The sequence below is a fragment of the Carettochelys insculpta genome, chromosome 1, assembly GCF_033958435.1.
Source record: "Carettochelys insculpta isolate YL-2023 chromosome 1, ASM3395843v1, whole genome shotgun sequence".
Taxonomy (NCBI): domain Eukaryota; kingdom Metazoa; phylum Chordata; order Testudines; family Carettochelyidae; genus Carettochelys; species Carettochelys insculpta.
The window spans coordinates 230,818,859-230,843,873 of NC_134137.1; the positions used below are offsets into that span (position 1 = coordinate 230,818,859).

Sequence of the window (25,015 nt, forward strand, 5' to 3'; positions counted from 1 at the left end):
GTGACACAAAAGGTATTTGCGGGAAAGTCTCATTCAAATATAACACACAAACTCTTATTTGGTGTGAACTAGGCTTTCCTGACATATAAAACTCACAAAGAACTTTTTTGAAATTAGGCTTCTACTTCTTTTGGGTTCTGTTCAGCATTTACAGATCACCTGAAATGACCACTTCTTATTTTTTAAGGCAAAAGTGAAATATTTGCAAGTAATGGTGATTGTGAAGGGAGCCCAGATTTTCACATCAACTCCTAATGTTTTCACAGATTGGTAATTTACAGGGTTATCATGAAATTTTGCTTTGTTGTCTGCTTAAGGTGTCAGGCATGGGACAGGAAGTCCTTCATCTCTAAGTTTAAAACTAGCTCAGGCTGGTAATGGCTGAAACTTCCACCTGCTACCTACTTGGTGCTCTAAGTGACATGTGTTGGCAGGTCTTACTCTGGCTCACAGTCATGTGGAAACCATCTTGTATAAGAAGCCATTTCACATCCCTCACTTCTGCATGCACACAAGAGCCTGTACTTTCCTTGACCCGTTTGGGAATGGCAGGCAGGATGAGCTCTATGGAATGCGTTAATGGACTGTTTGGAGTTAAGGTTCCAGCTCCCCAGTACCTGTTTCTCTTTGCTGATAACGGTTTCCCCTTGAGAAGTGATTTACGATTCTCTAACTAATTGCCTCTGGCACTGGGCTTTGTTTGCGTAAGGGTATAAAATACTAGAGTTAGCTGCATCAAGCAGCCTTGCTGGACCTGGTTTTACCAGTGTCCAGTTTGGCTCATCTGTTGCCTTATTGAATTCAATAAAGCTGAATGTTAGCCGCCTAACCGCAGAGAAGTCTTGCGCTTCACCAGTCAACTGGTGTCACCATCACAAATTCACCATCACAGCATGATACTGATTTTGTTGTTACTCTCACAAGAGGTCAAGGACTGAACAGGCTTGGAGATTTTGGGCTTGTCTATGTGATAAATTAGTGCATTGTCATGTAAATTCCAATGGCACCAGCTGGCGTACACAAAAGGCGCCCTCACGTGCATTAACGTATTACTGTTTGAAACTGGACTACATCGAGGGAACTGTTTTGTGTGTCCTTAGCAGGGTGCCCATGGGCTAGTGTGTGCAAACATGCTGGTGCCCATTAGAACTTCTGTCCCCCAGTGCAGGCTAACACATGGTGTAGACAAGCTCTTCATTGTGACTACATGTACAAGGTCACATCTGGACAGAAAAAGATTGGGGGTCACAAAGAATGGAGGACAGTATCACAAAGAGCAGCGACTCTGAAAAGGACTTTCAGTGAGAACATAACCAAACGAATACGAGCTTTGGATATATAAGAAAAGAAATATTGAGTAGGAATAGGGATGTCAGGGGACTACCATCTACCTCACCTGCTACTGGCTTGCCTCATTCCTCCTCACTCCCCCACCAGCCATGAGACCCCACCCCTGCCTACCTTCTTACCCCTCCTGTCCACCACCAGACACGCCCCAGCTGGCTTGTCACTTGCCTCCTCACTCCCCTGCCAAACCCTCACCCCTCTGCCTGCTTCTGACTCACCCTATCCCTCCTCACTCCCCTGCCTCCACAGGGACGGGGGTAAGGAGTGATACAGTGAGTCGCATGTATCTTGGGGTGGAGTGGAGGAGAGAAGTAAAATTTACTAGGCAGCAGCAGCAGCAGCAGCAGCAGCAGCAGCAGGCAGTGGGGGCCTCGCAGAGAAGGGACAGAGCAGGGAGGAGCAGGGGCAGGGCCATGTGCCACATGCAGAGGCAACTGGTGTGGGAGTTCTGGAGGGGTGCCGGCCATGTGTCCCTGTCCTGCTCCCTCTCCACCTTTGCTCCAGTCTCTCCCCACCCATGCCCCTCTTTCTCCTATGCTTACTCCACCTGTATCCCACCCTTTCCCTGCCCGTACTCCATCCCCTCCTGCCCTCTGCTCCCGCCTGCCTCTTCCTGGGAAGCGCCACAATGCTTCCAGGGAGCGTGAGGGAAGTCTCCCCCCGATCCCCCAGCATGGGTCACTTGCTGCTTGGAACTAGAGTCAATGGCAGATTCTCTGTAACTTTAAGCCTTTCAATCATGATTTGGGGCTTTAATAACTCACCCAGAGGTTAGGGGTCTGTTACGAAAGTGAGTGGGTGAGGTTCTGTGGCCTACAACAGGCAGGACCTCAGACTAGATGATCCTGATGGTCCGTTTTTGGCCTTAGAATCTGAGTCTATGAGTTCCAGAACACAGGAATGGATGAACTAGGACAGAGCAATGGGCTGCTTGGTCTAGTGTTCCATCTCTGACCACAGGGGTAAAGAAAAGATTCAATAGAACAATAGTTTGGTGTTCAATCTACTCTGGTCATTTCAAAAGTCTCTGTTGCCAGCATACCTAGCGATTAAGAGAAAAAGCAAAAAAATGAAACACAGTGAGAAATAACAAAAATGACAAAGTCATTTTTCAACCCTTTTCTAGATATCATCTCAGGCCACTGATTTTGAGTATGGTGTTAAGTTCACTGTCATGCCTTCGGTTTTACTTTTATGAGAGTGTCAGCCTGCCTGCTCTTGTGGTTCTTGAGGAAATGCTGTTTGCAAGACAGAAGTTTTACTGCACAAATTAAAGGTGGTGAGAGTTAGGTTTTTCATGGCCTCTCTTGAGAAGCCCTTCTACCTTCTGCTCCCTCAGGTTTCCGATTGGATTTGAAGGGATATAGTTGTGCTAGGTCAATACTGCTCTTGTTCAGTGTCCCTGGAAGAGAAAACATTTCTGGCCTGTACACTAGGGACATTGTACCAAAGTGGGTCTGCACTGAATGAGAAGAATAAGTGGAGCAGTGTGTCTCAGAAACTGTATCCCACAAAGAAACAGCTCAAGAAGTCATGTACTGTGGAATTCCATTTTGCACTTAGAGCATGGTTTTGTCTGGTATGAAAAATACAACATATTCTCCCCAAATTTAGAGTGTTGACTCTTTGAATAACAGAGTAAAGGCAGGTCTGTGCTACAGATTTACACTGACTGGCAAAAATACTCGAAGCAGATGGAAGATCTCTGCAAAGCCTTGTAAGATATTTGACATGGGTGAAGAGAGGATGGGAGGAGTAGGATACATTCTGTTAACATATTTCCCAATTTTATTTTTACAAACGCACACACACACACACACACCATATGCATAATACTATGAGATGTGTACTACTTCCATCATACATATATCGGTTAATAATTCAAATATATTTGGATTTCTGTAACATGTTAATTCTGAAGTTCATAGATCTATAATGCAGAGTTTAGGAATACTTGTAGTACTGATCTAATTTTTTTACCTATATGTTACTCATGCACACTCCCAAGCTTACTGCCATTTTAATATACTTTTTGTTTGGGAAAATTATGTATATTTTCACAAAAAGGAGAGTGTAACATGACCGTGTATATAAAGATACAGGATCTGATTGTTCCACCATTGCACCAACCTATGCTGTCATGACACCACTATTTAGTCCAGTCAATTAAGGGTAATGACTGTCCGTTTTAATGTCTGAACAAAGATGTATTTGTAAAACCTCCTTGCATTTTCATTAACACTCCTGTATTCTCTCTTTTATTCCCACTTACTAGATCTGGCAGTTTAGCAGCCTGTTTGCCCCTGTTCACAACTGGCAGTTCAGTGACATTCCCTCCATGTCTGAACACCTGAAGATTTGTCCATTCTATGATGTGGAACACAAGAAGGACCCATTCTTGCTGGCCAGCATGAGTGGAACCCAAAAGCGGGCTCAAAATAGCTTGGTCTCAACTTTCAAGCATGGATCCTGAATACATCCCCCAGCTTCCTCCCCCAGGTCACTCAGAGGAGTATTGGAATCTAGGATATGGAGATTATTACGTGGGCACCACATAAGAAAATTCTCTATGGAAATGCCTTTTGCTGTTCTGTTTAGAATATGGTGCATCATCCTCCTTCAGTATTTTAGCAATATTACAAAAATGCATTACTTCACTCAGCTGCTGGCTGATATCACAGACTTTCTATTTATTTCTGTGTTACATGCCTGCTTGTCAGTAGAGCCACCTGGAGAAAGCAGTGATAAGAGTCAACGCTCTCCATCCCGTATGGAGTTCACACATAATGTTCGCAAAGACAAAACTGTCCATCTTCAACACAAATGTGAAGAGGTGCTCTTGTATGGATGCGAGACCTGGTGTACTAAATAGTCTTCAAATCACCAGCTACTGACATTCATAAACAGATGCCTGAGGTACATCCTTTGCATCAAATGGCAAGACTTCATCACAAATGAGGAGCTTTGGAACAGAGCAGGACAAGAACCAATCGACACTGAAATCAAGAGAAGAAAGTGGCATGACTAGGCCACACTCTCAGAAAACCATCATCCAGCATAGTCCATCAAGCTCTCACATGGAACTCGCAAGGAAAATTCAAAAAGAGGAAGACCTCAGACAACGTGGACAAGATCTACTGAGACTGAAGGACAACAACTGGGTACTCCTGGAGCTATCTATAAGTTTTGTCCCAAGACAGAGTGAAGTGGAGGAGACTTGTAGATGACCTCTGCTCCATGCTGAGTACAAGGGTTACGTAGTAGTAGTAGTAGTTTATAGCAGCCAGCTTGGCAGTGTGGAAGTCAGACAAAAACTATTGTCACCATACTTTGTGGCTCAAGGAGGAAAGCAGGTAGAGTACCTAGTTTGGATAGATCTCATCCCTGTTCATAAGTAGAAGCATCCACAACTACTAGCACACAGACAAACCCCTTCAGTGTGAACTTGGTAGACTGCCTCAGTACTGACAGATGTGGCGATAGCAAGGGTAGTGGGTTGCAAAAGCACAGGACAGCAAGCTCCAAGTTGGTAAATCAGTTACAGCTGTATAGGTGTTTTTTCAAAGATGCAGGAATGCATCAAACCGTAACAAACACAGATTTGAGGAAGAAGGATTTGAGGTCCTATTTCAGGCCAGTATCCCTATTCTGGACTGCATTTAAGTGCATACTTAAAGCAAAAAATGTTATACAAAATTACAGCAAAAATTAAAGTCTCTTTTTGAGAAATTTGCCCTAAATGACATACTATATTTAATGTCATGCAGTGAGCCAGCAGCATTAGAAACATGAATTCCTGGTTTCTATACTCAAACTTCCAAATGATTCTCATTTGACCAGCGGGTTCAAAGTCAAATAGCACCATGAAAGGCAGTTTATATCTTTTCAGGATCTGACCAATGGTGTTGATATTATTCCAGCTTTGATCTGCTTGCATTAAGTCCAGAGAACATTGCCGCTCTACCTCTCATTATACAGAGACATTGTGACATCAGTGTCAGAGGGGTAGCCAAGTTGGTATCTTCAAAAACAACTAGAAGTCCAGTGGCACCTTATAGACTAACAGATATTTTGGAGCATAAGCTTTCGTGGGCAAAGGTGGGTCTTTGCCCACAATAGCTTATGCTCCAAAATATCTGTTAGTTTATAAGGTGCCACAGGACTTCTGACATCAGTGTCCCCCCACTCCATATCTGTTGTGAGAAGCTGAGCACCTGCTGCTTTTGTAAGACAACTTGTCTGCTACAAAGGGATTCAAATAGGAAGACTGAATCTGAATGTTGGGTTTCAAGTCCTGAGCCCATTTTAATCACCTGTATTATTTCAAAAGAGCAAAAGTCGCAGTCTGTTCTGGGTCTTGACTGAAATGTGTGTCGGTCCCATTGAAGTTATGGCATAGGTGAGATCTGGGACGAATAAGGAATGTATTTAAAAGTGTAGTAAGTGGGTTTCCTGAGAAATCCATGGAGAGCGGTTAATGTAAATTCCACCACACTAGTTATGCAAAAACCTGGTCTTGTCAAAGCTATGCCCTGAGGAGCAGGCTATCAACTGGTGATCACCTGTTGACAGAGACTGGAGATCAATGGCCCAAGCTGTAGAAAGAAACAGCTGAACCTTCCAGTTGGGGTGCTTGTGCCTGATCTAAAAACTGACATGAACGTGTAGCCCGGGGGAAATCCAGCTGTGAGATTTGAGAGACTGACCTGTAAATTGGACTTAGGGTGATCACTAATGCATTATTTGTAAGCATGTGGGTGCTTTTCTTCTTTTGTGTAGGTTTTCTCTGTAATGATTTCTACCTTAGCAATAAATGTGCTTGCTTAGAAAGGGTTGTGTGGTGACTTGCAGCTACTGCAATGCAGGTTCAGGCATGACAACACCAAAGTGCTGCATCTGTGCCACAGTAATGTGTATATAGAATTCACTCCAGTGACAAAAGAGGATTTTTTCTCCGATGCTTTAACAAACACGTCTCTCCCAGAGGTGTTAGCTAGGAGTGGTTCATGTAAATTCAGCTACTGCAGTTATGCAAAAATCCAGCCTTTTCAAGTAGGCCCTGAGGAGAGGGCCATCAACTGGTCATTACCTGTTCCCAGAGAATAGCAATCAAAGTCCCAAGCTTTGTAAAGCATCGGGCGAATTGTCCAGCTGGGGTTCTGGTGCCTGATCTGCAAACTAACATGAACATGAACCCTAGAGGACAAGCCCAACTGTGAGCATTGAAAGACTGACATTTACCTGAGTCCTGGGGGTGACCTCTGGTAAGCTTTTAGTACGCATATACATTCTTTTATTGTTTTATATGTTTTCTCTGTAAGTACTGAAAATACAGCAGTGGTTCCCAAACATTTTCCCTGCATGATCCCATCTTCACATATGTTGTTTCCCATTTTCCCATATAGCATGGAACACGCCTTTTAAAAGTGCCTTACAACATGGAGTCCTCTGTGCAGCAAGAACTCGAACATGTATGGAGCACACGAGGTCACACTGTACGAATCGCAGCATTTTGTAAGCAAAATGGCATTCTTTGTGTGTGTGGCTTGACTTTACACATACAGTGTGTGCTATTACCCTGGGCGGAGGATATGGCATCATCTACCTATTTGGCAGCTGATGGTGCTGCTCCACTTGGGGCTGTGACCCACTGTTTGGGAACCACTGCAATATAGTGTATATTTATACTGCAGATGCTACAGCAGCTACTGCTATATCATGGTAACATCTAGTATTGATGCTCATTGCAGCAATGGATAGATTTTCTTCTATTGCTGTACTAAATCCACTGGACATATAGATGGGTAGCTAAGTTGACAGAGCTTACGTCAACTTAGCGACATCTCTGAGGGGCATGGATTTTTCACACCCCGGAGTGAAGCAGCAAGGTTGAATTAAGTTTTAGGTTCTGACCAGGCCTCACTGTTCATAGCCCTGAGAAAGAAAGCAAACCACACGCACTGGCCTTTAGACAAACTGGCTTGCTGGGGATTTCACAGGGCAAAGCAAGGAGACGTGCAGCCTTAAAGCCTGTTGTCAGAAGGCAGTGGGACAATGCTCATGGTAATAACAGGAGACTAGAGACCTGACGAGGAACTCCTGGAGTTTACCATGGAGGGGACGAGAGACAGATGTAGTTGCCCTGAGGCTGTGACAGAAGTTTCTTCTCACTGGGGAATGGGACTTGGTAAATATGAAGTGGTGGGATTTAGGAAACGTGAATGAATAAAAGTCAGAGCAGTCGTGGAGGTAGCAAGGAGTGACAGGAAAGGTAGGGGGTGGGGTTGGAGGTAGGAAAGGGAAATGGATACACAAAAGCTGAAGGAGCATGGATGGCGTGGAAAGAGTCAGGTGGGCACAGAGTTCAGGAAAGGGGAAGAAGAAGTCAGTCTTACCCACGAAAGCTTGTTACCTAATAAATAAATTTGTTAGTCTTTAAGGTGCTACGAGACTGTTTGTTTTTTAAGAAAGGGGAGTGTGAGTCGGAAGTTTGGGAAGAGGTAATTTGAATGGCGAGGTCAGGAGAAAAAAAGTAGTTGGGGTGAGTGAGTGGTATAAGTTTGACACTTTCCAACACCCTATGATTTTGACAAGTCTCAACACCCCTGCCATGCCCTGTGGTCAGAAAGGAGCCATGTTAGTGCCTCTCCTTTAGCCCCAGCTCTTATGTTCGCTAATGAGCAGTTTGCATTCCTCAGGAAGTTCCCCTCTCCCCACCCCCTTTTTTCCCTTTCTGGGGCCCTTCGAGATCATTTTTGATCATATGCACATTTATGGTGCTCGTGCTCTTCGGCTTGTACTCCAATCCCTTAAATGCTCCTACGTAACAATTATCTGTGACTAGTCTCAGTACAACTCTCTATTTAATTCTTTTGGGGTCTCCTGGTCAGAGTGCAGCATGCCCAACAAATCATGAATCAGCAGCCTGATTTCATAATTCTCCTCTGCACTGAACTTATCTCACTTATCAGAAGTTATCTCCACGACCTTGCTCCCATGGCATACTTACGTCTCAACCACCAGCTGATGGGGGTGTTTTCTTCCTTCAGTTCCCAAAACTTTACTCATCTAATGTCTCTTTGCTCCTGTAGGAGCAAAAGGAGTAGGCCTGATTTGGCTCTGCCCACTGCCAAAACCAGATGCTCAGCAAGACGTTAAGAGAAAGAGATGCTGTAGAAGTACTAGCTTCAGAAAAGAAATTTGGTATTGAGAAGTGTTCATCTGCTTGAGTGTAAATGTTGGCAAGTTCTAATCAAGGGACCTTTAGGAACTTTCCTCTTTAACCAATGGTCCAGTTCTCCCATTATACAAAGGTTGCACAATTCTTTTTCAGTCTATAGTTTAGGTACAACACTTCAAAAATGTATTGGTCTCCCCCACTAGAAAAGGAAGATGTTCTGTTCAGGCCGTCGTAAGATGGGGATGGTTGTCAAAAGGAAAGGCACCATTGTGAAGACATTTCTAAGTTTTGTATTATTTTTTATAGCTAATAGAATGTTACAGTTTGTGAACAACAAAGCTGTTCCTCTGACAAGCGCCCCATGTTCTTTTACATGTGTGGTAGGAATACAGGTTGCAAGGTGTCTGGGGCCTCACCCTGAACCCTTTAGCTCTCTCATTTCTTCAAATCTCCTTTTAAATCACATCCTTTTCCTCCCAGAGATGCTGGTCACTACCCCTGGCAATACCAACCCAAATACCGGCTTTCTGCTTTCAGCACCCCCACTATAAAGATTGTTTCAGCACCCCTGCTTCCACTTCTTCCATGCCTTTTAATTCCCCCTAGCTCCTATGCACTGGGGCTTTAGTCATCCCAATAATTTCTCAGATCTCTCATCTGCTGACTTCTATTGCATTACACAGTGAAGTATCTAGGGTTACACATGGGGAATTTTTTTTTTCTATGTGGGATAATTTGTTTATTTATTTTACCGAAGATAATATGTTTATTTATTTACTGTTGCTTTTTAAGGAGGGAAAAATGTATATTTCTTTTATATGAGAGAAAAAAATATTTTATTTTTACACATGGGGTATTTGTTTAACACATGGAAAAATATTTTTATATTCCAATTTCTTTTTTATTATAAATAAACTATTTTTACACAACAAAAAATGTACACAATGGAAATGGTTATGCATTTACAAAATAAAATATTTTTACATGAGGGAAATTTTGTTTCTTAAGATTTTTAGATGATTTTGTTTTCAGGTATTTTTATTATTTGTGTTTCTTTTTGAACACTAGTGAAAATTGTTTTGTTATTTTTGACATGAGGGTAAAATAATTTTTCTGATGTGCAAAAATATTAATAAAGGAAGAATTTTTTTTAACACGACGGTATTTTTACATGAAGAAAAAATGTGCTATGCAACAGCACTCTTTTACAAGAGGGGAAATGTATATAGAGATAATGATAGAAATTTTATTTTTACATGAGGGAGAAAAAATTATGGATTTTACATTTGGGAAAATTGTTTTTGATGCAAGAGAAAACAATCTTTTATGTGAGAAAAATGCATTTAAACCAAGTGAAATTTCTTCTAAATGACAGAAGATTTTTAAAAATTATTTGTTTTACACGTTTTAATTTTCTGGATGGACATTTGTTTTTTCAATTGAAGAAAAAAAACGTTGATTACAAAGGAAAATTTAGTTCACCTAATACATGAGAGAAAATATTTTTGCATGAGGGAGAACTTTTTTAATAATAAGAGACAAAAATATTTTCCTTTATAAGAGGGAAAATTGTTATTATGGAGGAAAACTTTAATTACAGAAGGTATATTGAATATGACAGAATTTTATTTTTAACATGAGTAGGAAAAGATTTTTTAAAAGTGGACTTTTAATATACCAAAAATTACTTTATATGATGGCATTTTTTTAACTGATGTGATTTTTAGGTAATGGAAAAATATTTTAACACAGTAAATTTTTTTTTGCTTTTACATGAGTAATAAATATATTTTTAACATGAGACATATTTTAACACAAAGGGGAAATTTGTTTTTAGATTGAAAGCTTTTTCTAAAGAAGGGCACTTTTTAAAAAAAAATTAAGGGATTTTTTTTTACATATAATTGATTTTCCCTTATTTTGAACTGAATTTTATAGGCTTTTTAAATAAAAATGTTAATATAGAAATTGTTTCAAAATATTTGTTAGTTTTTTATAAAGCATTTCTTTCCAAAAATATTTCTTTTGTATGGCTTCTAACATAAATCCATCATAAATCTAACATGTATTTATTTTTATGCCAAAAGTTTTGTTTTTTTTCAAAAGACCCCATTTCTCTCTTTTGCAAAAATTTATCAATTATTTTCCTTTTAAATTTTTGATTGTGTACATATTGATTTTTTTCAAAAAATATTTGTCCTTTTTTATGCAGAAACAGATTTCTCCTGGGGCTGTCTACTAGGAACAGCTAATTGGCAGGGCAAAAAGGGAACTTACAGATCCAGTTCCTTGGCAAACACCTCTAGGGAGTAAAGTAATGTTCCTTTTCTGCATGCCGTAGTGTGCCCCGTCTATCAGCATCTTCATCAGAGGTGGAGGTGCTCCTCCCTCGAAGTTTTGTAAGCCTTGCAGATGTTGGGGCAGAGATCCCAGTCACTCACATAAGGGAGAGGTTTCATCCCAGAGAGGAATCCCAGGGAAGAATTTAGGGTCTCCAACTCTCTCACAGGATGACTAAGTACATCATACTACAGACTGAATGGTGGCAGCTGAGCAGCTGTTGGTGTAATAATGGCTGTCATATCTTCTACTAGCGTCTTTCCTTTTGTTTCAACAAAGCATTCAGTTTAGCTGTAAAACCAAGGTCCTAGCTGGGGTAGTCCCCACCGTTGGGTAACTGCCCGGCAGAAACACAGGCTGCAGCAAATTTCACGCAGAGTATCAACTCCCTTGGGGATATACTGCGCATCAAAGTCTCTAGTTACTCTCATAAACATAGACACTGCGTTTAAGGGGAGTCACCTCACTGACTGAAAATTATGCTATTCCTGATGATTTTCACTGTTCATAGCACTTGATAGATAGTGGTACCCGCAATCTTCACGTCAGAACCCTGACCCCTTAGCTGGTACAAGAGTGTGGTTGGGTTTACGTTAGACCATGAGCTTAACAAACTCCTTGAGGTTACGTCTACACTACTGAGTTATTTCGAAATAATAGCTGTTATTTCAAAATCACTTTGTGAGCATCTACACGACACACGTGCTGTTTCGAAATAAATTCAAAATAGCAGGTGCATTGTTTCGAAATTGGTAACCCTCATTGCAGGAGAACTAATGTCTATTTTGAAATAGGTGCTGTTAAAACACGGAATAATGCTATTTTGAAATAAGCCAGAATGGGCTCCAGTGGGACTATTCCAAAATAGGCAATAAGTATCCGACATGCTATTTCCAAACAGCTAAGAGCTATTTTGAAATGCATTTTTGTGTGTAGCATCGTTGTTTTGAAATAAGCTGTTTTGGAATAGCTCTTTTGGAATAGCTCATTTAGAAATAGTCTCAGTAGGGCTCAGATAAATAATCCATATTTCAATAACATGAAACCTGGATATGAATGCTTTCTTGCTGCAGAATTTGGGGTGGCAGAAGGAGCCCAGGAGTACCTCTAAAAATTTAATTTCCCCTCCCCTTTCCTGCTTGAGCTACCCGGGAGCAGGCAACACCCACCTGGCGTCCCAGGTGCCTCATGTTGTCAATAGTAAAGGAGATCCTCAATATCCCAGTGCTAACGTTGGTCATGTCAGAATCTTGAGGCCACTTAGCAGCTACGGTCCTGTTGTTTTTAAGGAAATTAGTTTGGGTGACTTTCCCCAGCATACTGACTTTTACACAGAATTACTAGCAGCCTAACCCCCACATCAGAAAGCAATTTGTTTTACCTCAACGATTTCATAGTTGTATTAAAATGAAACATGAGGACCTCTGACATCTTGGGTTGGATAAGATCTATGTGCATCTACGAGCCAGATTCTGCTGGCCACCGAGAAAACTGATGGGGAACAGTATTGTAATACTTATGCACAGCATACACAGCGGAAGACTTTACCCACAAGAGGTGCTCCACGGTTTCACCTTCACAGTGAAGACCCTGTGGATTTAGTTGGTAAGGACTGTGTGCATTATGGGCAGCCCCAGTGGAGGCACTCAGCTGAAAAACAGGACTTCCACAGCTGATTAATTCTGCAATTTGTAACCACGGTAAGTGTAAACAAAAATCTGGGACCACACCCTATCATTCACAGGGAGACCCACAGCCTGAATATTTTAATTGGACCCTACTTAATAAGCGGCAACCTTAAATCTCAAACAGAACTCTAGATGGAGCCAGCCAACGCTAGATGGAGCCATCTTGTGGGTGTGTACGGCTCTGTACTTGAAAGGAGGCCACTCCATCTCTCTCTTAATGCTCGGACAAGAAGCCTTAAGAGAGGTAACCTAATCTGAACCCCATGTCTGGGAGCAAGACCTGCAACAAGACTACCTGAGCACTGGGTGCCCTACCTCCCCTTCCCTAACCTTCAGTGAGATGACCCCACCTGGCACCGCCCTATCCACAGCCAGGATGCGCTACCTCCTTTGTCCCTACCTTGAAATCAGGGACCTGCATCTTTCACACAGCTAACACTGGTCAGGGCAGCCCTACCTAATCCACCCCTAATGCTAGCCTAGAAGGCCCTACCTGCCACAACACAAGTGGGCCCCTTGTTGTCAAAACCATAACCCGATGTGCAGGTGCCTTATCTGTCACATGAACTCCATCGCCAGGTGCCTTACCTCCCCTCACCCTAAGGTAAGGAATCTACCTGACTCAAGCCTCACCCTAGAAAAGCAAAACAAAAAGCAGTCAAGTAGCACTTTAAAGACTAGCAAAATAGTTTATTAGGTGAGCTTTCGTGGGACAGACCCACTTCTTCAGACACTGCCTAAACCTAAGTCGGGGACCCTACTGGCCACAACCCTCACCCTAACACCAAATGCCCTATCCAGGACCATCCCTACGCATACACGAAATACGCAGCTGCTGAAGCACCTGAAAACGTGGAGCAACAAATGTTTGGGTGCCCCATATAGCTGTGTGCTGTGTGTGCCCTGGGCTGCTCTGGGAAGGAGGGAGGCGGGGTGGGGCGGGGCTGGGCTACCATCCCACCCTGGCTCGTCTCTGTCAGGTGCCAACTGAGAGGAGCCCTGCTCAACTGCTGTGGCTGCTCCAGCTCCATTTCCTCCCTGCCCAAGAGAGGCTTGTACAATTTCACAGAATGAGGGGGGAGGGATGGAGTAGAAAGCTCAGTGGCAGGTCCAGGGCGGGTGGGGGGGTGGTTGCCACACGTCACGGATAGCAGGGCCCCCCCATGATGTTTCCCCACCCCACTCCCTGCTCTCTGGGGTGGGTGAACGGGCAGGGTGTTGCAGAGCAATCCAGCCCCTGCACAAGTGTTGTCCAGGAGCTGTGCCCCCTCAACACATTGGGGTCAGTGGGGCACCATTTTATAATCCTGTGCAGGGCCCCATAAATCCTAAGGATGACCTTGGCCCTAGCTTTCCTAATGCCTGCCTTATGTGATGGGGCTTAACGTCCCCCACTGTAACCCCAGGATAGAGCGCCCTTCCTTAACCCTGTGCCCGGGGACCCTACCTGCCACAATCCCAAACGTAACCATGGATTCACTACCTGCCCTAACTCTAACCTGCCACCAACACAGCCCTGGGTCAGGGGGCCCTTGTCACGGATCCACAGACCCGGTGCTCTAGGACAGCTCTGGACCTACCCCTGGCAGGGCACCATCAATGCGTCAGCACTCTTTCACTAGATAAGCCACTCAGCTTCATCGCCTCCCTGTGTCACATCCCGAGCTCCCTTCAGTCACACTGCATGAAGTAGGCACCTAAGGAAGACCTGTATGCTCAGAGGGAAACAAGCACACACACCCTGACCCTCTTGGTCTGCAGTGTCTCAGCCAGTGTTGCAGAAGCAGATGTCTGGAACATAGCGCACAAAGCCCTTGGCTAGCACAGAGAGCAGGAAGTTGCAGCCTGATCCATTCTGATAGGCCCTGACACATGGGAGGGGCACAAAAGGGGGCACCAGCTAAAGGAGCGGCGTGTGATTTCTCCACATGACTCTGCCTCGTCCCTAGCCCTGGGGCCCCTGTGCCCTCCTTGTCCCTTCCCCATCCCACGTTACCTGGGGAGGGCTCTGTCCTACAGCCGCGCCGGATACCAATTTCAGTGACAACTGAGTTCTGAACCACAGGTTCACCTAGGAACCGGAGCGGGAAAGAAGCAGCCCTTCCACACAGCTGCATCTCCTGTCTGGGGTCTCTACAGCACCGCTGGAGGACAGGCCTGGGCGGCAGTAGAGCTGTGCCAGAACAGCTGCCTTTTGTGTTGCTCCTTTCTCCACCGCGGTTCCTTGCTGAATGGGGAGCAGGATGGGAGGGCATCTGCGGGGACCTCAGTCCCCATTCTGACGTGAGTCAGACCTAGTCCCACCTCAGTCTTTTGCTGTTTGTCAAACCTGGCTGGCTTCCTGCAGAGGCCATTCATCTCATCAGTTCCTAGGTACCAAATGTCCCAGCGATTCATTTGCCATTGTCTCCATGGAACCTCCACTGACCTGGAAGACAAACCTGAGTCAACAAGGCATCTTTGTCACCTGCTCGAGTGTAAACAGCCTTTTCCCATCACCGTGCAGCACATCGGGGAAACTGAGGCACGCACCAACTGGGCAAGTTTGTCCCCACAAGTGCTACCTACCGATGTCACAGCATCTTTTGACAGAGGTAGAAATGTTTTTCCACCAGACACGTCCATGTTGCTTTTAGCTCTCTACTAATCCTTGACACTCACGACTTCTGCTATCCAGCACAGAGCAGCTTCACATCGTCCCTGGGACTGGTCTGTTCAGTGCTACTAGCTGGGTGTCCCTGGGAGCACAGCCCCCGACTCCTGCCCAGCCCTTTTGCCTGCCCGAAACCTTTGGGTCTGAAACTGGGCGGGATCCTTCCCCTGCCTCCTCTCACTTGTCTGCCAGGGTCTGAGGAGCTTAGTGATCCCACATCCCTCTGTGTGTCATCCATCTTGGTCAGCACCTGGGGTGTCCTTACCCCCAGGGTGGAACAAGGAGTGATCTGCGGGCCTTAGTGAGTCACATCTCTGTGGGTTCTGGTATCCCAGCATCTGGCAAAGGATCCAGGGTGCTGCCACACATTGGCAGGCCCCTCTGCAGCTGTACCTCAGTCCCAGCACCGTGCATGTGCAAGGAGCCCATCTCCCATCCCGGGCTCAACCTGTTGCCCAGGATGGAGTCACCTTCCAGCCCTGCCTTCTTGGAGCATTGCACTTGAGGGTCTTGATTAAAAAAAAAAACCAAGCACCAGAGCCCCCACTCTGAGCAGGTGTCTGTTACAAGCAGTGACCTTCCAGCTGCTTCACCCTTCCCTGGGCCTCTTTCACTGCTGGACAAGGCAAGCATGCCTGGCAGTTGTCCTCCAGGCTGGATTAAGAAAGACGATTTCGTGGCTGCTGCCCAGGGCCCCAGGCTAAGTGGGCTGCCAAAAGATCTCTGGGCTGCCAGAGGTGCAGCACTTTTTGTGGGGTCCCCTTAGCCCAGGGCTTTCGGCTGCAGCCACAAAAGCCCCTGCATTCTGGCCCTGTCTGGTACGTGGGTGTGTGTGGGGCACATGGCTCTGCATGCTGCCATTCCCACCTCCCCCAGCGGGACTGGAGCAGCAAGCCCTGGGAAGCTCTGTCTGCAGGCTTCCCTCGCCTGCAGGCTCTGTCCTGCAGCTCCTGCTGCAGAGAATTGCCACCAAGGGGAGCTGTGGGGCCCTATGCCCGCAGGTGAGCACAGTGCAGAGCACAGAACCACCTGTCCCCTCTCTCCCCAGGGCCGGTGTAACTAAGGGGAGATGTCCCAGGTAAGCTTCCCCCCTAACCCTCTGCCTCAGCCCTGGGCCCCCTCCCACACCCTCACTGCCCCCTCAGACTCCCACTCCCACTCCAACCCCCTGCCCCAGGCCTGAGCTCCTCCCTGCACTCCAACTCCCCCCCCACACCCTGCGCCCCAGCCCAGCCCTGAGCCCCCTCCCACACCCGGCCACCTGCCTCAATCCATAGCCCTCTCCCATAGGCTGAGCCAGCGGTGACTGCAGAGGGGGCTCTAGGGAGGAGGCACCAACCACGTACTCCCTGCTCCGCCCATGCCCCCGCCCTTCCTCTCACATGCGCCGCCCCTCCCTGTCCCGGCCCGGGAGCTGTGCAGCCTGAGAGCAGTGTGAGCTAGAAACCGTGTGCTGGGCTCGGGCCGTGCCTCTCCGGGGGAGGGGCTAAATGCCCCCACGCTCACCAGAAGCAGCACAGAGCAGATGATGAGTGCAGTGGGGGGGACGATGATGGGAGATGCCTGTGACCCCCTGTGCACGGACACACATGGCCCCTTCTCTGAACTCCTCATTTTTGGCCCCACCTCAGAGCCTCGAGCCCAGACAAAACTTAATAGTCCCAGGCCCCCAGAAGAGTTAATCTGGCACTGGTTGTCTGCCTTGCCTAGGTCTCGCCAGCCGGCTCAGCTGGGGTCTCAGCTCCCACCCTACTCATATCTGCCTTTGCTTTCCCGGGGAGGCAATGAGCACTCACTGTCTCGATTGCAGCATCAAAGCCAGCGTGAGTCATCTTGGCTACGTCTACACATGCAGCCAACATCGAAATAGTCTATTTCGATGAATAACGTCTACACGTCCTCCAGGGCCGGCAACGTCGATGTTCAACTTCGATGTTGCTCAGCCCAACATCGAAATAGGCGCAGCGAGGGAACGTCTACACGCCAAAGTAGCACACATCGAAATAGGGATGCCAGGCACAGCTGCAGACAGGGTCACAGGGCGGACTCAACAGCCAGCCGCTCCCTTAAAGGGCCCCTCCCAGACACAGTTGCACTAAACAACACAAGATACACAGAGCTGACAACTGGTTGCAGACCCTGTGCCTGCAGCATAGATCCCCAGCTGCCGCAGAAGCAGCCAGAAGCCCTGGGCTAAGGGCTGCTGCCCACGGTGACCATAGAGCCCCGCAGGGGCTGGAGAGAGAGCATCTCTCAACCCCCCAGCTGATGGCAGCCATGGAGGACCCAGCAATTTCGACGTTGCGGGACGCGGATCGTCTACACGGTCCCTACTTCGACGTTGAACATCGAAGTAGGGCGCTATTCCTATCTCCTCATGAGGTTAGTGACTTCGACGTCTCGCCGCCTAACGTCGAAGTTAACTTCGAAACAGCGCCCGACGCGTGTAGACGCGACGGGCGCTATTTCGAAGTTGGTGCCGCTACTTCGAAGTAGCGTGCACGTGTAGACGCAGCTCTTGTGTGTAGAGATGGGCGAAGACCATCCCTCTGTTCCCTGGGGCTACAGGTGTCTGTTTACAGACAGGTGTCCTGTGCTTAGCAGTCCTGTTATTAGCAACAAGGAAACACCTCTCCTGCCAGCCAGTCTTCCTATTTACACATTCACTGAAACCTGCAGTCTCACCTTTTGGTTTCCTGGATTCAAATCTTTGGCCCAGGCACAGGGAGTGGATCATGCAGAAAAACATGCAGTGTAGTTATTGCCACGTCAGTCCCAGCGTATTAGAGAGACAAGGTGGGTGGGATCTTTATCTTTTACTGGACCAGCTTCTGTTGGTGAGAGAGACCCTGCCAGAACAGTAGATACAAACTCTGCATGTAAACACATCTCCACTGCTACCATGATCAACACAACCCCTCTCAGGTAGGATGACCAGATATCCCAGTGTCAGGGGCTTTGTCTTGCATATGCAACTGTATGTCACTCACCACCTCTAATCTCTTCCGTGCAGGTGCAGAATAAATTTTGCAACGTACCCCCATGCATGTGTGGATGTGCACCACCAGCAGAAAGACGTGCTGCCAGCTCTGGGTGCTCTGCCCATCTGCTGGGTGGCATCTGAATCTCTCCTGGGAGGCTGCACATGCACACAGCTTACAGAGAATACTAGTCACCATCCCCAAGGGAAAGAGCATCTCAATTTTTAACACTTGCTACCTGGACATTCTGCTTTCAAGATCCGCTGATCTTACACATGCCTAGTGCAACATATGGAGGGTCTATACAAATGCATTAAACACCCCAATAAGAACTCTGAGGGTGAAACCAGCCAACACCTATGCTCTCAAATGAAACTGAATGGGAAAATGATAAAAGCCAAAAACACCCATGGTGAACACTTCACAATGATCCCTCTATTTCTGGCCTACCAGGAAACCTGCATAATGCTGTCAAAAGACAAGCCGGAGAGCTTACATTTATAGCTCTATTAGCACTAAAAATCAGCAACTGAAAGGAGACACTGGATTTATGGCTTATTACAGCGACCTATAACACACTCACCACCTCTTTTTTAACCTAGCACCCAGAACTGTGACAAGCACTCTAACCACAGCCCATCCTCTCATTCTAACCGAAAGTCAGGCGGCCCTTCCTGCAACAGCCTTACTCCTATTGTCCCTGGTGTCCCAAACCTCCTGTAAGTTCATGGTGCCACATGTGTGCCACAAACCTCACATGAACAAAAAGTGTTCTACCTTCCCTAACCTGAATCCTGCCACTTGTCCTAAACCCAGCACAGGTTGACCTTCCTCCCCTAAACCTATCCTTAAATTAGGGTAACCTACCTGCCATAACTCCAGTCCTAACAAGGGGACTCCTACCTCTCCCAGTCCTAACCGTCCTCGTATAGTGCCCCATATCCAATCCTTGGATACATCAATCAGCTGAGGACAAGAGGCCACAAGACAGTGGGTGCAGAAACACCAGGTCATTAAAGCTATGTATACACTACAGAGTTATTTTGAAATAAGATATTTCAAAACAGCTATAACACAGCTACACACAAAGGCTGTGTCTAAACTAGCAAGTTCTTTTGAAAGATTTTTCAAAAGAAGGGGGCTCTTTTGAAAGATCCCACAGAGCATCTACACACAAAAAGCGTTCTTTCAAAAGTAAATCGAAAGAATGAAGCGCTCCTTTCAAAATCACTCTTCCTTTCCTGTATCAAGAAAAGCGCCCCCTTTGAAAGCTTCTTTGGAAAGAAAACTTGTAGATGCTCCACAGGGCCCTTCTTTCGAAAGAACAGACTTCATTTTCAATCCCTGCCCTGCTCTTCCAAAACAGGTTGGGGGGCTGTGTGGATTCTCTCTTTCAAAACAGCAGATCGCTCTTCTGATCCGCTTTTCTTGTGTGGACGCACTCTTTTAAATGAAGCTCTTTCAGAAGAGATCTTCTGGAAGAGTTTCTTTTGAAAGAGCTCTGTAGTTTAGATATAGTGGCCATGGATACAGTAGCCCTCATCTTTCGCAAGAGGTATGCTAATGAGCCACTTCAGCAGATGCTAATGAGGTGCTGCCATGAATACACAGTGCCTCATTACCATAATGGGAGTCATGCATATTTCCAAAGTGCCGCTTTCTAAACACACACCACCCATGTAGACAGGGGCCTTTCGAAAGGACCCCCCAGACTTCCAAAGCCCCTTCTTCCCAAAATCAAATGGGAAGAAGTAGCTTTTGAAGTCCTGGGGGTTGTTTTGATAGGCCCCTGTCTACACGGGCAGTGTGCCATTTGAAAGTGGCACTTTCTAATAGCTGCAGCTGCACTTATACTAATCAGGTGCTGCATATTCATGGTGCACCTCATTAGCATATTCAGAACTCCCTCATTAACATGCCCCTTCAGAAAGGAGGGGGCTCATGTAGACACATCCAACTTGTTCTGTCAACAGAGAACTGCCAGACTGCACTGCCCCCTGACAACAGAAAGCGTCATGGCAGCTCTGCAAACAAGGCTGACCAGAAACCGGAAGCCCTCAAGAGTGTTCTGTTGACAGAGTGTTATGCCTCAAATTTTTGAGGGATAGCACTGTCAAGGCAAAAGCAGAGTTCTGTCGAGACTCTGTTGACAGAACGCTTTATGGGTGTAGATGCTCCCTGAGTTATATCAACAGAAGGCCCCTTTTGTTGACAAAACTCTCTAGTGTAGACACAGCCATGAGGTTTACCAATTTCAAAATAATGGTCTCACTATTTCAAATTTATTTCAACCTAGTGTGCATGTAGTGTAGATGCTCGCAAAGTTATTTCGAAATAACTCTGTAGTGCAAACATAGCATAAAAGATGGAATGGGAAAAAAGAGATAACTGAAAAGCTCTTGGGGTGCTGGGAAGGAAATCCTATCACTGTTTCTTTAAGGCCAGGAGCCCCGCAGAGAGGGCATGGCAAGGTTTCCTTCAGCCAACCAATCAAGAGGAGTTTTATGCTGGTCCCCTTCCTTAAATGCTGTCTCCTCCTACATATTATCCACAGCAGACACCAGCAAGAGGAGCTACCTACTGAGCTACCTGCTGCTTAGCCCTCTGAGAACTAATGGGGCTGGTCTCACTTTTGGGAGACTAGTAACAGACTCTGTCCCCACCTGCTTTGTAACTTCGAGGTGTCTTGGTGCCAGGCAGCTCTAGTTCAGATCTCTCGCACCTGCAGCCAGCCCACAACTCTTGTCTCACTTTGGTTCTCACCAGCTGAGTTACTTCTTAGTATGCCAACAGCCCCTCCAGTTCCAAGTCTCCCCAAATCTGTCCCCCCTGAGTTCTTAATTACCCAACACTTGAACTGTTCCCATCAGTTCTGTCACCCCCAATGCTGCAAGCCCAGGCACCCTATATTCAGTTCACTTTGCTAACCGTAGATTGCACACCAGAGATTGCTTGGCATAAAAATTAAAAGGTTTATATAATAAAAAAATTAATAGAAAACCCACAGATTCATAGATGGCAGGAAAGCAAATACATACAAGTTACACAGAAAGTAAACAGAAAGACACATCACAGAATCATAGAACACTAGAGCTGTGTCTACACGTGCACGCTACTTCGAAGTAGCGGCACTAACTTCGAAATAGCGCCCGTCGCGGCTACAAGCGTCGGGCGCTATTTCGAAGTTAACTTCGACGTTAGGCGGCGAGACGTCGAAGTCGCTAACCCCATGAGGAGATAGGAATAGCGCCCTACTTCGACGTTCAACGTCGAAGTAGGGACAGTGTAGATGATCCGCGTCCCGCAACGTCGAAATTGCCGGGTCCTCCATGGCGGCCATCAGCTGGGGGGTTGAGAGACGCTCTCTCCAGCCCCTCAGCTCACTGGTGGCCGCGTGGAGCGGCCCCTTAAAGGTCCCCTCCCCCTCCCTGACTCTGCAGGAAGCTGAGGCAACGTGCAGGCTGCAGCCTGCACACACAGGCAGCCTGCACAGCCCTCAGCCACCCAGCCAGCAGCGATGGCGAGCCAGCAGCCCCCCCAGCGCCCCCAGGGGACCCCCCCCAAGGGGAGCCAGGGCAGCCAGCCCAGCCAGAGGGCCACCCAGTCTGGGAAGTGGCAGCGGGGCCCCTCCTGGACGGAGGCCGAGCTGCGGGACCTGCTGGGGCTCTGGAGCGAGGAGGAGGTGCTCCAGGTAATGGGGAGCAAGAGGCGGAACGCGGATGCGTTCGCTCGGCTGGCCGATGGCCTGGCTGCCTGGGGTCACCCTGCCCGCACTCCGGATCATGTGAGGAGTAAGGTGAAGGAGCTGCGGCAGGGTTATGCCCGGGCCCGGGATGCGGCCAGCTGATCTGGGGCCGCCCCCGTCACTTGCCCCTTTTACAGGGAGCTCAGGGACATCCTGGGCTCCCGGCACACCTCCTCCCCTCCGGCCACCCTTGACACCTCGGCTGACGAGCCCCAGCAGGCCCTGCAGCCGGAGCCTGCCCCGGAGGCAAGCCCCACACCCCGGGGGCCCCCCCCGGAGGCCATCCCCGGGACATCGCGGCAGGAGGAGGAGGAGGAGGAGGAGGAGGAGGGGGGCTCCTCCTCTGCAGAATCCAGCCTGCAGATCCTCCTCCTGCCATCCCGGAGCAGCAGCAGGGCCTCCAACCCCCGGGGATCTCCGGACCGTGGGAGCGGACCCACAGGTAGGTACCCCTCTCTGGTGGACACCCCTGGGCTTGAGGGGCGGGGGTAACAGAGATGTGTCCAGGGCCCCCCACACGCTCACATGGCCATGGCCCCAAGGACACCAGGGCCTGGCCCTCACAGCACTGCAGCCATCAGCCCCTGCCCCCCCCACCCTGCATGACAGTGCCATGCCCCATCCCCGGGCCAGGGGGGAGTGGAACCTCGAGGGGCCCCCGGGCGGAGGGGGTCGGACACCCCGCAGCAGCAGCATGTGATGGAGTGGGGGGAGTGCCAAAGGGAGACTCAGGCTACATATGAGCCACAAGAGCCGAAGAGGTCCCAGGGCCAAAGGAGGATCCTGGCGCTACAGCTGGCAGGTGACACCTCTGCCCTGAACCAACAGGAGGGAGGAGCCGAGCTGGCTTGGAATTGGGGGGCGAGGGCGGGGGCCACAGGTAGAGGCTAGGGGAAGGGAGAGCTGGTAGGCAGCCAGCCTGAGGAGGGGGAAAGCTGCATCCCAGAGGGGCCCCCCTTGGGGTCTTCTCCCCACGACGGGTTGGAAGGACTGTCTCTTCCGACAGCTGGTGCTGTCACTCCTGGCAGAAACTGGCCATCTGTGGCCTAAGAAACCTCTCCTGCTCTCAGACCCTGCGGGGTGAAGTGAGAGTCGCTCCCACCAGGGGACGGGGTGCAGGGCAGGGGGACCCCTGAACGCCATCCATCACAGCAGCATCTCCCGGGGACGGGGATGGGGAACCTGCAGCACAGGGCGGGGGGGACAGAGGCCACGGCTCGGGGCCCACACTAACGCCTGTCTCCATTCTTCTTCTCCCCCTCCTCTCCTGTGTCCTGCACCTGCACCTGCACCATCAGAAGGACCGGAAGAGAGCGCCGGCGAGGCCTCAGTTGTCCCAGAGAGCCCTCCAGGACCATCACTCCAGGGCAGCCCCTCGGCCGAGGAACGACCGGCCCCGCGGAGGGCTAGACGGCGGACCCCGCGCCTACTACCGCCGACGGCGACGGACCCCCAGCTGCTGGCCATCCTCCGCCGGCAGCTGGAGGTCTTGGAGCAGCACCTCCAGCTGCAGGAGCGGGCGCTGGCCTGGCGCCAGGAGGCATGGGGGGCCTATATGCAGACATTTAACCGGCTCGTGGACTACCTGGCCCCCCATGCCGCGCCGGCCGAGCCATCGCCCGCCCTGCCTGCTCCTGCAGCCCCACCACCAGCTGCTCCGGCCGTCGCCGGCCCGTCCGCCGTCGCCCCACCACCCACCCGCGAGGGCCAGAGCACCGAGGGACCCCTGGAGCCACCTGAGACTCGCCGGCACCGATACCTTCCGGTCCAGCCCGCTCCCACCCAGCCGCGGACCAGACTGCAGGCGCGGCGGGGCTCCCGGCCGGGCACGCCCAGTGCCGGGCTATAGGGGCGAGGGGCCCGGGAGGTGACCCCCCCCTTGTTGTATATAGTTGGACCCTGTTTTTTTGGTGCCCCCGTTTGCCCCGTCCCCCCCATGTAAATAGTTCTCCCCTTTCTCCTCCCTGGTTTTCTTTTTATTATGTATGCCACACAGTTGTTTCTTTGGTTTGTTTTATTTGTGTACATATTGCTTTGGTTGAACGTTTGTACTTAGTTTTCTGTTTGTGCTTCACATATTTATTTACACCCCAAAAAAAAGGTTCGGCCAGAAAAAAAAAAATTTACGTTCAGCCACAAGTTCGTGCTGTCATTTGTCCAGGACAAGTGGGGGGGGGGGCGGTGGGGTGCTCCATGGTGTGGGCGTTGGGGCAGGAGTGTGGGGGAGGAAGGGGCGGGCAGTAGGGGGCCTGGGCAGAGTTCACCCCGCGGCCTGTTGGTTGAAGTAGGCCCGCAGGGCCTCCCGGACCTGGGTCCCCTCGGGGTCCACCTGCCGACTGGGGGCAGCAGGTGGCTGCACGTGTGCCCTGCCGGCCTCCGCGGCCCAGCCCTGCAGAAAGGTCTCCCCCTTGCTCTCCACGAGGTTGTGCAGGGCGCAGCAGGCACCCACAATCTGGGGGATGTTGTTGGGGCCTGCATCCAGGCGGGTCAGGAGACATCTCCAGCGTCCCTTGAGGTGGCCAAATGAGCGCTCCACCACCTGGCGCGCACGGTTCAGGCACTCGTTGAAGCGCTCCTGGCTGGCGGAGAGGTGGCCCGTGTAGGGGTGCATGAGCCACGGCTGGAGGGGGTATGCCGCATCTGCGATGACGCAGAAGGGCATGGTGGTGTCCCCCAGAGGGATCTCCCGCTGGGGGATATAGGTCCCTGCCTCCAGCCGGCGGCACAGGCCCGAGTTCTGGAAAACCTGGGCGTCGTGGGTGTTGCCAGGCCAGCCCACATAAATGTCCTGGAAACGTCCCCGGCTGGCCACCAAGGCCTGCAGGACGACAGAATGGTAGCCCTTCCAATTGAGGTATCGTCCTCCACTGTGATGCGGGGCGCGGTTGGGGATGTGAGTCCCATCCAGAGCCCCAAAGCAGTTGGGGAAGCCCAGGGTGGCAAAGGCGGCGACAGTGGCATGTGGGTCCCCCAGCCTCACGAGCCTGTGCAGGAGCATGGTGTTGATGGTACGCACAACCTGCAGAGAAAGCACATGGGACAGCACCAATGAGGGGTGAGCAGGGTGTGCGTGGCCCTGCC

The 25,015-nt window shown here is 48.9% G+C and overlaps 1 protein-coding gene across 3 annotated transcripts in view; it reads left to right on the plus strand.

Annotated features, from left to right (window-relative positions):
* FBXO40 (F-box protein 40) overlaps positions 1 to 9,409 on the plus strand; it is a 39,987-nt gene extending 30,578 nt beyond the window's left edge. For 2 of the 3 annotated variants that reach the window (XM_075001281.1, XM_075001273.1), the window contains one exon: positions 3,623 to 9,408. In XM_075001281.1, coding sequence (XP_074857382.1) covers positions 3,623 to 3,820 — 198 coding nt within the window. In that variant the 3' untranslated portion in view covers positions 3,821 to 9,408. Of the gene's footprint in view, positions 1 to 3,622 lie in introns of all 3 variants that reach the window. The other variant, XM_075001263.1, reaches the window with a different exon arrangement.
* The last annotated feature ends 15,606 nt before the right edge of the window (positions 9,410 to 25,015 follow it).